General features: G+C 31.5%; 1 protein-coding gene across 31 annotated transcripts in view; it reads right to left on the bottom strand.

The window, feature by feature from the left end:
- Positions 1-350: 350 nt before the first annotated feature.
- LOC106878372 (rho GTPase-activating protein 5) overlaps positions 351-17,212 on the bottom strand; it is a 336,880-nt gene continuing 320,018 nt past the window's right edge. For 30 of the 31 annotated variants that reach the window (XM_052968790.1, XM_052968794.1, XM_052968808.1 and 27 more), the window contains 4 exons: positions 15,414-15,545; positions 13,987-14,004; positions 7,856-7,961; positions 351-3,638 (listed from right to left, as the gene is read on the bottom strand). In XM_052968790.1, coding sequence (XP_052824750.1) covers positions 3,449-3,638; positions 7,856-7,961; positions 13,987-14,004; positions 15,414-15,545 — 446 coding nt within the window. In that variant the 3' untranslated portion in view covers positions 351-3,448. The remainder of the gene's footprint in view (positions 3,639-7,855; positions 7,962-13,986; positions 14,005-15,413; positions 15,546-17,212) is intronic. The other variant, XM_052968797.1, reaches the window with a different exon arrangement.

Raw genomic sequence — 17,212 nt, 5'->3', positions numbered from 1 at the left:
GCACAACAATATCAACTCAATACTATGAGCTAATACTAGTAACCACTGCATTAAAAAATATAGATATAGATGTATAACAATTGTGGCTGCTTACATTTTTTCGTTTGTGTGTGAGTGTGTGTGTGTGTGTGTGTATATATATATATATATATATATATATTTATAGGGGTCTACACATCACATCACATACAACAAATGAATTGCTTTGGGTAGCAACATAAAAACAGAAGTAACTAACAGGATTGAAATAGTCAATATGCAAAACTGATGAGAGATCAAATCCCATTGGGAGAGGTAAAGGAATAAAAAAAGGAAAAAACAAAAAAAGAAAATCAAAGAAACAAACAATACCCTATCCAAACAATAATAGCTTCATGTTTATTTGCTTGAGGAAAGTAAAGAAGAAAAAAAATGACAAAGAAAGGGAGACATAAAAAACAAAGGAGGAGGAAGATGGGAAGAAAGGAAAGAGATGGGATAATGACATACATTTGGCAAGGGTATGTTCACTCCTAAAGAAATATCAAGATTCAACATCAATGCACAGAGGGGAAAGTGTGGAAGTAGAAAGCTCAACAAAATCATACATAAAACAACCAACAGCAGATTTATATAATTGAGAAATAAACCAGCAATCTACACAAGTTTCCCCTCTCTATGATGGAAAATAAGGTTTAATTACTATATAACTCTTCTCTTACAATAAAGCTGTGTGCCTTTCAGTACATGCACAATTGTTGGTCTTTATAGATCACATACAAATCCAGGAAAATCTCTCATTAGTTTCCATTGGATCTGTTGCACATCATCCTTCAAAATATACTGCCCCCCTCCCTCTTAAAATTCAACTACATAGTCATGAATATGATACTAATATTAACAATAATATTTTTACATACAAATTTAAGCCATAGTTTAAGCACACTGCAGGATACATTCTGCTGATCTAGTTCATGAGTTTGAATGAATTGGAAATTATAACAATGAAATTATCAGAAAAACTGCAATTTCATATCAAAGTTGCTTGCACTTATAAATGCTTCAATGATTGGCCTTCTATAAGGAACAGGGACAATATTACCTATCGGGGGGGAAATATATTTTATATGCATTAAGGCAATAAAACTTGCTTAAAGGTTTTTCAGCTAATTCAATAACAGGCTCTACAATTATAAGATATATATAACCAAATAACAAATTTTATGTAAATAATTTACAACAAAGTGATGTAAATTGCTTATTAATATACCTATGGAAGGGTTTGACTTCATGACTTTTAGGTCTAGAAGGGTTCCATGACTTTTAGCTCCAGCACTGTATCAGTGATATCAAAAACACATTTCAGAACAGCTGTGATGTGTGTGTGTAGAAAACACACACAAATGAATAACTGAGATAGTGACTGATTTGAATCAGTAATTAGAGAAAATACTTTCACAAAAAAAAGTCATGATAAACAATGTACAACTCCAACAGATATTGCATCAATGCAGAACCGAAAAAGCTAGTAGTGGAATATAACTTACATATATCACTTATGAAAAATTATTAGAATTCTAGCAAAAACACCTGAACAGAATTGAGTCAACATTTTATTTTCTTTTTAGCAAAGAATATGTGATGACTTGGGGAATTTGATAATTTTATATCAATATAGGAAAATTGTTTATATTTTTACAAATAAAGGCCTCTACCACCAAAGAAAAATACAACACAATATTCAATGGAGAAACATGTAGTAAATCAATGTTTCTCATTGGATATCCAACAGAAGCAATAAGTAATAAATAAACTAGACACTTTTACTAACTATTGAAGAGTAAAGCTGTAGCCACTATGAACCAGTTATACTTTATTATTTACAATATACTATAAGCAGAGTGTAGTAAAATAAAAGTTGTTGTTTGTGAAAAATAAGAACAATGTTTTCTCCTATCTACATTTAATTTTAACCACTAAAGAGTTATTGTGCTGAACAGAGCATTCTCCAGCAGAATTACAAGCAGTTGCTGATGAAACACTGTTTCTTGTTATCTTAATACAATAATACCGTGAGTAATTAAAATAAATTAAATTAATAAAATACTGTCTGGAATGTCCAAGACTGAAAATAACATCATAAAGATCTTGATAACTATTTTCTTCTGATTACTTTTAAGTAATAGTTGTTCATATTGCTGACTAAATAAAACAACATTTCTTTCAATTTCACTGCTCTCGGGAAATTCAACTTAATTTATGTTAAAATCAGTTTAAAATAATCTCTCAGTGAGACTGATAAATTTGATTTTTTTAATATATTCTACTCGGTTATATTACTGTGTCAGAGTATCCTACAAAAGTGTGGTATTTATTCACAATGATAACTGTATGACAGTTATTAAGAAGTCTATATCAATTTACTTAGAGGATATGTGAATCATTCACAAATAGTCCAAAGGACATTATTTGCAATGTAGAGCAATCCATCATTCTTTGGAAATATGTTATTTAATACTACCAGAAAATTTGGTTTTCTCTGTTGATTTTTTTTTCTCTTTTGTTAATTTAAAAAAAAAATTAATAATAGCAAAAAATAATTCAAATAATTTTATAACAAATTTCAACATTTCTTAATACTACATCTAATAAAACAACTTTTCTATAGAAAATATACATAAGCTTATTTAAGTGAAAATAAATATTCAAACTATTCACTATGAATTTTTAAGGGAATGTAAAAGGGGAAAGATCTAAGTTTGTCTCTAAGTTCCTTTGTTAAATAGAATATTACTTAAACCACTTTTTGTTAACTTTTTTCTTCTAATTTTCTTTTTTGCCCATGGATTAACTACTCAAACCTTCACCCTTGTATTATAACTTTGAAAGGGTATAGAATTAAAAAATGAGTGGAAAAAGTAAAAAAGAAAAATAAAGCCATTAGAAGGGGAGCATCAATTACTTTTGTTATTATCTGATGATCTTAGTTGAACATTGGCATTTTTCTTCTTCATCTGTGGTTCTGCAACTTACATTCTTCATTCTGGTTCTCAGTAAGAATAAAAAAAGAGTGTTTCTATTTCAGATCCAAAGTTACTCAGAGCAGTTAAAATACCCAACAACAACAACAAATAATAATAATAATCATAATAATAATAAGATTGCTGTAAGACTCAATGCTCTAGTAAAATGCAACATGTAAAAGTTGCAACTGATGCCTGATGAACATGTCTGGGACAAAAAATGTCTGTGTAGTAGTAATCATAGCAGTAGTAGTAGTGATGATGATGATAATAATAATAATAATAATAATATTAATAATAATGTAGATGATGACCGTAAAATTAAATGGTATGTCAGACTAACTGCTGGTTATCCCTTGCCACATTGCACCTGCCATGGACAGAGGCGAGAGAGAAAGTGATAGATACACAGACAAAGGTAAAATTTGGATAGCAGACATAGCAAGTCATACTTCATTCTCTCCATGGAAAAAGAAGCCACACTGTTCAATGAGAGTTTGTAAAATTTCAAGAGGAATCCGAGAATTGTAAGTCAATTCTCCATAAGACTGAAAGTCCATTCGAATTAAAGTTGGCCACCAACACCTTGCTAAATTCTTACTGTCCATGTTATTGGTAGCATAGGAACGGCTGATTCTGAAAGAAGATAGAGATAAATAGATCACTTTATGATTTTGTTATCATTGAACATTCAAAATAGAATAAATCAAACTGCTTACAAAGGCAAGAATAGATTACAACCAAGTACAATAGCGTATCTTACAAAGGGAATAATATCTAAAGCAAACCAAAGTAAGTAGGATTTACACAAAACAGCATAAGACATATAGAATTTCAGAATATAGAAAAGGATATATTTGATATACATTCATATAGAATCATTAAATAGTTTGACAGCTGTCACTTCTCAGAATGTGATAATTCTTTCTACTATAGGTACATCACCTGAAATTTTGTGAGAGGAAGCTAGTCAATTACATCAACCAGTGTTCAACTGTACTTATTTTATTGACCTCAAAAAGATGGAAGACAAAGCTGACCTCAGTGAAACTTGAACTCAGGATGTAAAGACAGATAGGCACAAGGCCTGAAATTTTTGAAGAGTGGAATAGTTGATTACATTGACCCCAGTACTCAACTGGTACTTATTTTATTGACCCTAAAAGGATGAAAGGCAAAGTCGACATTGGCAGAATTTGAACTCAGAACGTAAAGATGGACGAAATGCCAGTAAGCATTTTGCCTGGCATGGTAACAATTCTGCCAGCTCGCTGCCTCAATAATAATAATAATAATAATAATAATAATAATAATCAAAATAAAGATGGGCTACTTGACCTGAAGAAAAATTCTAACTAGGCCCCCACCTGCAAGATCATGCGCTGTTTTATTTTGATATGAGATCACCATGTCATGCGCATATGGTTGTGATGCATGTGCCTTGTGTACTCTTATCAGATAGATTGTCATGATGGGTATATTAGGCTTTGTATATTTGTACCTCAGTGTCACTTTGATGGCATGCATTTCTCTCTCACTCAATAATAATAATCGTTTCAAATTTTGGTACAAGATCAGCAATTTTTAGGGAAGGGGATTAGTCAATTCCATCAACCCCAGTGCTCAACTGGTACTTATTTCATCAACCCTAAATGGATGATCAGTACTTACTTTGTCAACCCTAAATGGATGATTTGTCAGAATTTGAACTCTGAACATAAAACTGGGAGAAATACCATTAAACATTTTGCCAACTTGCTGCCTTAATAATTTTCTTTTTTAACCATAGCAATGGAGTCATGCAATTTAGCAAAATCAAAATAAACTGGAATTTTCCAAGGTAACATCCTCTTCTAATAAAACAACAATAGTCTGATTAGCCATCTCTTTTTTTTATGGATGATTTGAAGTTGTATGTTAGGAATGACCAAGAATTAGAAAGATTTTTATCAATGGTAAAGCAGTTCAATAATGATATCAGTATAGATTTTGGTCTTGATAAATGCACAAAAGCGACTTAAAAGGGGAAAACTGACAAAAACATCTTTTTTTTTTAAAGCATTTACTTGTCACAAGGTCCTTAGACCACTGAAGATGTAAAAGCTACTAGAATAAAATGGATGCTGGATAGAAGTCAGTAGATGATGATGTACATTCGATTTAAAAGACTGGCAGTCATATTGAAGAGGAAAACAAGACTGTGGAAGGGAATTTCAAAATGCAGAGGTGTGAGGGAAGAAACTGGTACTGTAAAGTGCTTTATGACTCATAGGAGGTTGCACAGTATTCTGACGAGAACTGGATGCAATCTATTCATGATCTTGACATAGGTACAATCATAAAGCAACATACTATTTGGTCAACACATTCATTGGGTTTTGTGCAAAAGCCTTGGTGCTGAACATGCAAAAAATGATGTGAACATCAACACAAACTAGAAGTTGAAAGTAACAGTATTACTATCCTTTGGGACTTTATAGTATATACTGATCATACAATTAATGCCAATTGCCTCAGATATTATTGTTAAAGACACCGGTGTAATTTGAAATCAGAACAAAAATGGATGAAATGCTGCTAAGTACCTTGTCTGGTGTGCCATTGATTCTGCCAGCTTACCACCTTAATATAATAATAATCCTTTCTACTATAGGCATAAGGCCTGAAATTTTGGGGAAGCGGACCAGTCAATTACATCAACTCCAGTGCGTAACTGGTACTTATCCAACAATAATAATAATAATAATAATAATAATAATAATCCTTTCTACTAAAGACACAAAGCCTGAAATTTGGAGGAAAGGGGATAGTCGATTACATTGACCCCAGTACTAAAAACTGATACTTATTTCATTGACCCAGAAAGGATGAAAGGCAAAGTTGACCTCAGTAGAATTTGAACTCAGAATGTAAAGACAGATGAAATGCTGCTAAGCATTTTACTTGCAATGCTAAGGATTCTGCCAGCTTGCCACCCTAATAATAACAACATTGAGCAATTCTTTCTAATTCTGGTTCAAAGCTAAAAGTTTGAGGAGAGTGTGTAAGTTAATAGTACTGACTCCAGTTTAATGACCCTGAAAAAATGAAAGGAGGAATTTGTAAAGAGCTGGAACAAATGCTGCAAGCATATTTACAATGCTCTATTGATTCAGTCAATCAACTCCCCAAATAATTTCTAATTTAGATATAAGGCCAATAGTTTTGCAGGGAGAGAAGTTGATTAAACTGACCCCAGTATTTGACTGGTACTTCTATCAGGGATAAAAGGCAAAGTTGATCTTGGTAGGATTTGAATTCAGAATGTAAAGAACCAGAACAATTACTACAGAGCATCCCCCATCCCCCAGTGCTCTAATGATTCTGTAGGCTACTTGTCTGTCTGAATTGTTTCTAATTTAGGCAACTTTGAGGGTGGGGTGAGATAGTTGATCCCACTGATACAGATGGTTATGACTATGGCTTCTAGATCATGGGTCTGTTTAATCAGAGCTGATTTAGGACTAAAAAAATAGTATCAAGTACTATTGTTCTTTGAACAGAAGGTAATAATTAAACCTTTCCTGAAAAATTATGAGTTGGGGTCAATATATTATGATAGATTGACAGATTTGTTTGAGCAGTAAATAAAATGCTTGTGGTATTTGTTTTGGCTATTTATGTTCTAAGTTCATATCCTACTGAGACCAACCCTGAGCTCCATAAAAGTACAGGGCCAATCAGAATCAGGGTTTGATTTAGTTACCAAACACCCTCCACCAAAATTGTAGGCCTTGTTCTTGTGTTAGAAACAATTATTATAATTATTATTACTATAATTAGTATTAGAGTAGTTGATTCACAGAATTATTAGAGAAGCGGACAAATATCTTGCTGGTATTATTCCAATTCTGCATTCTGAGTTTAAATATTGAGGTCATTTTACTATTCATCCTTCCAGGATTCAGTCAAGTACTGGAATCAATCTATTTGACTAACCTCCTTTCCCAAAATGTCTGGCCATGTTAGAAATTATTATTATGACTCAGGGATAAAGTGGTGATCTGGCAGAGCTGTTAGCATGCTGGGCAAAATGTTTAGCAACATTTTGTCTGTTTTACCTTCTGAATTCAAACTGTGTTGAGGTCGACTTAGCCTTTCATCATTTTGGGGTCAATAAAATAAGCACCAGTGACCCTGGAGTCGACGTAATCAGCTTATCCCCTCCACTAAAATTGCTGGCCTTATGCCAAAATTTGAAATCATTATTATGGCTCAGAGTAGTGGGTTGGCAGAATCATTTGAGTATTGGTAAAAATGCTTTGTGGCATTTTTCTAGCTCTTTAGATTCTGAGTTCAAATCCTGCCAAGGTCAACTTAGCCAATCACCCTTTCAGGGTTGATAAAACAAACCAGCCAAGAACTGGGACAGATTTAATCAACTACTCTCATGCAGTTAAAATTCCAGGCCTTGTACCTAAATTAGAAACTACTACTACTACTACTACTACTACTACTACTACTACTAATAATAATAATAATAAGGTGGTGAGCTGACAGAACTGTTTGCATGCCAGGGAAAATGCTTAGTGATATTTTGTACATCTTTATGTTCTGAGTTCAAATTCTGTTGAGGTCAACTTTGCTGTTCATCATTTCAGGGTTGATAAAATAAGTACCAGTTGAGCACTGGGGTTGATATTATTGACATACACCCTCCCCTGAAATTGCTGGCCTTGTACCAAAACTTGAAACCATTATTGTTATTATTGTTGTTATTGTTGTTATCATTATTGCTGTAATAACTAGGACTGAGAATTTGTCAGTGAAAATAGAGATGTGTGGTGCATAAGATCATGAGACTGTATACCTACCGACTGAAATGGGTAATGAGGTACTTGAGAACTTCATAATTTGTAGGTGGTAATTTCTTAAGGACTCCTCTTAATGCTAATAGTCTGCTGCTTTTTTCTGGAAACCCTAGGAATAAAATAGTTTTAAAAGAATACATTTAATTTAATAACATAAAAGGGTGACACACTTTTTACTTTGAAATATAAATTTTCAACATTTATGTATTTTGTGAACAATGGTTATTGGAACTACATTTAGGAGTTATTCTTGTCTAATGAATTTTCATGAACCAATTTCAATATAATGCATTTTAACATTCACTCTTCTATGCTCACACAGAATAGACAGGGTTTATTGAGGTAGATCTTCAACCTGTTCCCAAGCTAGGTAATATTTCGCCAATGGCCAGACATGTTTTTATAGAAGGTCGAAAATGAAGGACCTCTTTTACATGACAGTGATGCTCATTTACAACTAACACACAATGTCAAAATAAGGAGATACTAACGCATACACACACACACACATATATACCAGAGCAAGCACATAAATGCGAAACAAGGTGGAAAAAATAGTACTCGAATACCAGAGGTAGAGTAATATGCTTTATTAAAAAGCAGCAAAAATATCACAAAAACTGTTATATGCAGAACTACAATTACTTTGATAGATACACATTTGGAAATGGTTTTGTTTCATTGGTCCTTTCAACTAACGGTCTTTTCAATAACAAGTTGCATGAAATAACAAATTATGGTTCAAAATCATATTATTATAAGAATCAAAGAAAACCTTAAATCAAAAATAGCTTCTGAAGAAGGAAGAAGGCCTGAATACCCAGAGTAAATAATTAGCTGTAAAAATAACAATAGATTAAAAGATGTATCCATTTAAAAAATTTTCACGCTAAATTACATATACATTTAGCAATACATACACATACCAAACATTCTATAATATACATATATACACTAAACATACAGACGTAGGTACATGGATACATACATATACAGACATATATAAGCAAAACATAACTATATACAAATGCATATATATGTGTATGCATGCACACACAAAAAACCTCCTGGCATATACTTACACAAGTTAGTTGTTACAGGCAAAAGAAAGAAAAGGAAAAATATCAGAGAATAACAAGTGGGGGGGGGGGGGCAGAAGAAAAAGAAACAGAAAATTAGAGAGAGAAAGGGAAAAAAGTAGGTGGAGGTAGAGAGAGTGAAATGATTGGCATTCCAATAAGTATCTAACGAAAGTTAGATACTTCGTTCAGTTTGCAAAAAGTACACATAAAAACGCACACATAAAATTACATATATATCTACATAAATACAAACATACAAATACACACACATACAAATATACAAATAAATATGTACGCAAATACCCACACACACACACATATATATATATATACGTACACACACATACATACACATACCTACAATATATTTCATACACATAAACATATAGAGACATATCTTCACATCAAGATAAATATATACATCATAACGTATATACGCAAACATTTTAAAAAACTGTCTGATATATATAATATTAAAATAAGGAAATTGCACAATAAATTAATGTAACATAATTAAATGCATGAGTGAAAAATAAAAATAAATCTCGGTGAAGCTTAAGCTTAAATTTGTAAAACAGTCGAAGGCTTTCTTAAAAGTGAAGTTGAAATATGCACTAGCATTGTAATACAACATAACTATAATGTGTAAAGTCAAATTCAAATACAATAGTCAAAACATTTTACCCATACAATATCTTATTGGTTGACATTTTAAACCTTGCGGCATACCTGCAGGAATTTAAGAGCTTGCATCTCTGATTCAAAGCATGTTTATCCTGGAACAGGATGAAGAACTTTCCCTTTTATAGATGCAGGATTATACAGGGATGACAGTCTTATAAACAGACATGAGTTAGATAAACTTAGGGAGAATCTGATTACTTTCTTCCAAAGAATGGGCTTATGGATTACGATAGAAACAACCTTTAATAAAGTAGATTTTTTGAGATATCAACTAAGATTTGCCATTAGATAAATTTAAACCCTACCGTAAGCCCAATGTAAAGCTATGTTACGTTAGCAAAGAATCTAATCATTCACCCGTAATTCTTAAGAACTTAGTAATGTAGGAAGGCAAATATCAATTTCTTCAGATGAGACAGCATTTCAAAATGCCGTGCTGTATTACAATAATGCATTAAGGAAGAGTGGATTCTCGGAGAAGATTCAATATAGTTAAGTTTATTCTAACAATAATAGACCATGTAGAACTAGAACCAGGAAAGTTTTGTGGTTTAACCCTATATTTAATATTGCCGTAAAAACTAATATAGGTAGGGAATTCTTAAATTTAGCTTCTAAACAGTTTCAATCTAGCCATAAGTTCCATAGAATTTTTAATAGGAGAACATTGAAGGTTAGCTATTCTTGTTGCAAAAACTTCACCTCTTTTATTAATCTGCATAACACAAAAATTATCACAAACAACCACAGTGCCAAATCTAATCTGAGGAACTGCAACTGCAAAGATAAGACTTGCTGTCTGTTGGAAGGTAAATGTCTTGAAAAAGGAATTGTTTAAAGTGCAAGTAGATGGCTCACAAGAATATAAAACATACACAGGGGCTTCGGAAAATTCATTCAAGACTTGATTCTATTCCTACCAAAATTCTTTCTGATACCCCAAGAATAGGACAGCAACTAGACTTGCAAAGCATGTCTGGGATATGAAAGAGACTGACACCCGTCCTTTCAATGTAACCTGGGAAATTCTAGAAAAAGCATCATCATAAAAGACCCATGAAATGTAATCTTTGCCTCTCAGAAAAGTTCTTCATCATGTTCCAGAATAAACATGCTTTGAACCAGAGACATGAGCTCTTAAATTCCTGAAGGTAGGCTATGAGGTTTAAAATGTCAACCGATAAAATACTGTACGGGTAAAATGTGTTGACTTTTGGAAAATTTTGACTGTCATATTTGAATTTGACTTTACACCTTATAGTTATGTTGTATTACAATGCTAGTGCATATTTCAACTTCACTTTTAAGAACGCCTTCGACTGTTTTACAAATTTAGGCTTAAGTTTCACCGTAGTTTATTTTTATTGCTCATGCATGCATTTAATTATGTTACATTAATTTATTGTGCAATTTTCTTATTTTAACATTTTAATATTATATATATCAGAGAGTTATTTAAAATGTTTGCGTATATACGTTATGATGTGTATATTTATCTTGATGTGTACATATGTATTATAGGTATGAGTATGTATATGTATGTGTGTGTACATGTATATATATGTATGTGTGTATATATATATATACAAACACACGTGTATATGTGTGTATATATATATATATGTGTGTGGGCATGTATTTATGTAATATTTATTTGTATATTTGTATGCATGTCTATATGTGTATGTATGTTTGTATTTGTGTAGATATATATGTAATTTTATGTGTATGTTTCACAAGCTGAACAAAGTATCTAACTTTCATCAGATACTTATTGGAATGCCAATCATTTTTCTCTCCCTCTAATTTTTTGTTTTTCTTTTATTTCTTTTTCTTCTTTCTCCCCCCTCCCCACTTATTCTCTGATTTTTCCTTTTCTTTCTTTCGCCTGTAACAACTAACTTGTATAAATATATGCCAGGAGGTTTTGTGTGTGTGCATACACATATATATGCATTTGTATACATTTATGTTTTGCTTATATATGTCTGTATATGTATGTATCCATGTACCTACGTCTGTATGTTTAATGTATATATGTATACTATAGATTGCTTGGTATGTGTATGTATTGCTAAATGTATATGTAATTTAGCGTGAACATTTTTTAAATGGATACACCTTTTAATCTATTGCTATTTTTACAGCTAATTATTTACTCTGGGTATTCAGGCCTTCTTCCTTCTTCAGAAGCTATTTTTGATTTAAGGTTTTCTTTGATTATTTCTGCATATCACTTTATCATGCTCCATTCTAAACAAAACCATCTGAAGCAACGGGAATGTGAAACTCTGAGTAACAGCTTTTGTGATATTTTTGCTGCTTTTTAATAAAGTGTATGTATATATATATATATATATATATATATATATATATATATATATATATATATATATATATATATATATAACAGGCTTCTTTCAGTTTCCAAATACCAAGTTCACTCACAAGGTTTGGGTCATCCCAGAGCTATAAATAATTGAAGACACTTGCCTAAAGTGCAACATAGTAGGACGGGACCTGAAATCAAATAGCTGAAAAGGAAACTTCTTAATCATACAACCATGCCTAACACTAATTAGGCCTAAAACTTACCTTGTGTCAGATAGATCACTCAGCTGTTGCAACCCACAATTTTGAACATCATATATACTTATTAACAAATCTCAACCTTAAAAAACAGCTAAAAATGTCTAGTATATTAGAAATGTTAAAATGATTAATCACCTTAGAATTATTAAAATCTGGAGTCAACAATAGACCAACAGATAAGCAGATATGCACATAAAATAACATCTGCAAATGAATTTTGTTGATAAATATTCATAAGAAAATGTTCTCTATGAGTGTGGACTGAATCTTCACATCAAAACCCTTCTAATAAGTATTCCTAAATGATAACATGCTTATATTAATCACTTCAGTAAAATGCTTCCACATGGTTCATATATATATATATATATATATATATATATATGACAGAGTATGCCAATAACTCTTGAAAAGCTAAATATGCAAAACACCTTCATTTTATGTTTGATGGCCCTTCTTCCCAGTTGCATAGTTGTTTTGTCTTAGGTCAGGTTATCTCAACTACTTTTAAATAATAATCTTTATTATTCAGTACTCTATACAAAACTATACTAGTACATATAGTCAATGAACAAATAAAACAGGTTCAGTTTGGTCCTTCTAAAGACTGAGGAAAAGTCCTACCTTGATTGTTTAATTTTCATTCCCCTATGACCAATAAAGTACTAGTCAAAAGAAATAAGTGATACCCAAGTTTCATTCTTTTGAATCAGAAATTCTTACTTTCAATAATTTACTACATATAAATTCTTCAGATTCACTTACTTCTAAACTCTTTGTTTCATGATGTTCTAAGACATGATATTACTGCAGAGTACTATATTTAATCTTTATAGATACAACTTTAAATAATCAATAAAAAATTGATTGGACTGGCAAATTTTTCTATTTTATGTATTGACCCAATGAGGAAGAGTGAAACATAAACTGTAGACTCACCAGAGAAGAATGGTGAGGAAGTTAGTGCAGAAAATCCTTTATTTCAGGTGTTAAAGGTACTTACCTCTATAGTAATTTCAGAAAGTGTTTTTATTTACATTTTTTTTTAAGGTAGGGAATTGTATTTAGAATTCAGTGTAGAACCTACAGATGAAGTTGCAGTATAGGGAGGAGTTTCAGAAGTAAATGGAAAAAATAGATGCAAAGAGAGGGTTTGACTGAATGTTGGGAATGACTCAGCAAGTTCAGAGGAGAAAACACTACAGACATTGTGGGAGAAAGATAGAGCGGGGAAGGTTTTCATACATTTTCAGGATTTGGAAATTGATTTTCCATGTACTGAAATGGGCACTTGTAGTTTCTTCAAAACAACATACAAAACAATCTACATTTTTGATGCTGTAAAGGTCATTAGCACAAATGATTATCTAGGTTGCTATATTTTATCAGTTTCACCATCTTAGTTGTATGAGCATCAATTCTTAGTCTCAGACATTAAACACGTTACAACATAGATCATGAAGCTGCTTGACATTGAAAATTTCTAGTTTCTAATTGAACTAGATTTTTAAAAGCTTGTATCAACTTTACAAAAGAAAATAGGAAAGTAAAGGGACATGAAAAAAAAATCTTATGGAAAACAAAATCATGTAAATAGTAGTGCTAATATTTGTTCTATCACAAAATAGATGTATTGATGATATAAATTGGAAGCAGCTCAAAGTGAAAGTGAAAATAAGACAGGTGAAACAGTGTTTTCTAGAGAGGGAGGGATAAAGAAAAGAATAGGTGCATTAGGTGACAACATGACAACAGACAAATGTCTAAAGTTATTACCTGCTCCATCTTTTCCTTCTGCAGCATGAAATGGAAACAATAAGGTATTTTGTAATGTGTGTGGTGACATTTATTGAAGAAAAACAACAATGATCTTCTTGATAGAAACAGCAGACATAACAGAACAGATTTTTTTTAAAATTTGAAGCAATATAGATTAAAATGTGCTTATTAATCTTATTCTCAAATATGGAAAATAACTCTTGGCCCTAAAGAAAAACAACAGCAGCATTTCTAATATCTTTACATTCTTTACAAAGATGAGTGGATGTCAAAGCTGTTATCCACTTGATCAATATCAGAGGTTTCAACTGTTTCTTCAGCTATTACTTTGTGCTTCAAGCCAAGATAAACATCTGTTGTAACTAAAATACCACATTCTCTTGACACATAAAATAATTTAAAACTCTACTTCAGATCTGAACAGTTAACCACAGAAAGGGTATCCAAATGTGAAAACAACTAGTGCTTCAGCAAAAACCAGCCTACTCATGCTATCATGGAAAGAAGGGTATAAAATAAAAGCGATTTTTCCATGCAAGCTTGAGCTAAATGGTCTGTATATGAATGTTTTGAGTAATACTTCTTATGAAACTGAAATAATCTTCCTGAAGTTAACCATGAGATAAGGAGTTGGGGGAACTAACCCTTGTTAAGTATTACACCATAAGATGTAATATTTTCCAAGGGGTATAATACAATATTTATACAAAGACTTTAACTAATCAGCTAGTAACAAATAGCTCAGATACTTATAACTCATTTTTGCTAGCCAGTATTGTTAATTACTACACTAACCTTTAAAATGCATTATAGATGTTTGTAACATAGCATTTAAAGATAGTATGGCATGTTAATTAAATCCCTATTTATGGTTAATATATATATTAAAAATAAATGTATATTACAAGTGTAAGATGTTTTTTAAATTATGAACCCACAAAAACTTGTTAACTTTATAAGACAAAAAGAAAATTAGCAAGTGGTTATGGTTTTGGACTGTCAGCTCACAAATCTCAGCTCTACATCTTCAGCAGAAATTCTACTGTGTATTAGCAACTACTTTCATTTTTATATTGCCACTCTGTTTTCATGTTAACAATAGTATTCAGACATTTTATGATATGTTATCTCTGGACTTATACAGGGAAAAATTTATCACTCTCCCATTTAATTCCATGAAACCAGAATTAAGCACACCAACAGTTAAGAATCCCTTAAGGACACCAGAAACAGGGATTATTTTAGGAACAAAGGTTTTACTTGGTTTCACTATTCCATCTTCCTTCAGCAAATCTGAATTCTGTCATGATTTTATTGTTCCCATGTCCTCTTTTGTAATAAAGAAAAAAAAAAAATGTTTTTCTATCCTTGAATATATTTTTAAGTAAAAAAGAAAAATAGTAAAAGAAAAACATTTCACTCACCAGATGCTTCCGTTAACTCATTGATAAGGTTTGAAGGAAACAATGCTTCCATTAAATCATTAAAAAAACCTTTTAAGGCAGTTGCAACTGCATTCACTTGAATATCTAAGGACATGATGTCAACTGAAGTATCTGCAAAATAATGATGGATATAATTAATAAAATAAATTGCACACATACACAAGAAAAAAAAAAAGCAGTTACCCTCAATCAATGAGGTCTTGTCTTGGAAGTTACTTGGTGACCTCACTAGTGCTGGTGTCAGGAAAAAAAATACTCAGTATACTTTGTTAGGAAGGGCATCCAACTACAGAAACTATACCAAAGTAGAGAATCTAGCTTAATGCAAGCCTTTGGCTCATCAAATTCTGTCAAGCTGTCCAACTTAAGTCAACATGGAAGATGGACTTTAAATGATGATGATGCTGTTGCAATGCATTTAACCATCTTATCAAAATGGCTTCACCACTGCCATTTCCAAAGACAAAAATAAATGATTAACATTTTACTTCATATTTGTATCTGGTTTGCAAGATTATTTATGTGAATTTGTGTACTGAAGCATATTTTGTTGTGTCTGGGGAGATTAATTTTGTCTTTATGCCTTATTAACTAAAACACTCAACAGTTCAATTTCCACTCAATTTATTTATACATTTATTTTTTTTTCTTCCAGAATTTTCATTGTTTCTCGCAACTTTCTCAATAGTTGTTGACACTATTATTGGAGCTGTGTTCCTTTTGTTTGTTTGTGTGCATGTGTGTGCATACTCATATATGTGTGAGTGTGTGTGTATGCATATATATATATCATCATCATCATCGTTTAACATCCGCTTTCCATGCTAGCATGGGTTGGACGATTTGACTGAGGACTGGCTCCAATCTAATATATATATATGTATGTGTACGTATGTATGTATGTAAACTGCATATCCATGTTTGTGTGTGTGTGTGTGTGTGTGTATTTGTATGTGTGTGTTTAATTTAAATATATGTTGTGATTGAATTATTTGATATTACCCATCCACACCAAATTAATGGCAGGGATTTTTACCACGTTGTTGGTTGCACCATGGCTCACCAAAAGTTACAAACAACAAGACCCCAAAACCATCAGTTACCAGGCTCACCATTATATTTCAAACAAACACCTTTTATATTACTTCATATCTTTAAAAAAATACCATTTGATAAATTATACAAATTCAAAATTTTATATCTCTGAAGAGCAGAAGAGTTGTCTATAAATGCTTATCAATATAGGATTCCATTATTAAGACAGCGCTCTTGTGAAATGATCGTAAGATAATTTAAAATCTAATTCAAAATTTTTAAACTGACATATCTATTATTATTATACTATATATTTATACTTATACATATTTACATATATTTTTACATATAGTTTTAATACAGCAATTACTCTACACATGTATATATCCTTCCGATGAATTTTCCAATATTGATTTCATGATATTAATAATAATATATTATAAAATATATATACAATGGCTTGTGTTAATAGTATTAATATAATGATACAATAGAGCACCCAATATAAATTCAGTATATAATATTCTCATTGAATATATTTAACTAAAGATTTATATATATATATATATATATATATATACACACACATAAAAATATGCATATATATATATATATATATATATATATATATAAAACAAATAATAAATGAGTATATGCATATATACATACAGGTATGTGCATACCTACGCCTACCTGTATATATAGGTGCATATCTGGGTACAGGACATTGCAAATAAAACGTA

Source organism: Octopus bimaculoides, chromosome 6, assembly GCF_001194135.2.
Source record: "Octopus bimaculoides isolate UCB-OBI-ISO-001 chromosome 6, ASM119413v2, whole genome shotgun sequence".
Taxonomy (NCBI): domain Eukaryota; kingdom Metazoa; phylum Mollusca; class Cephalopoda; order Octopoda; family Octopodidae; genus Octopus; species Octopus bimaculoides.
Note: the sequence above shows the minus strand (reverse complement) of the source record. Positions and strands in the feature narration are given on the sequence as shown.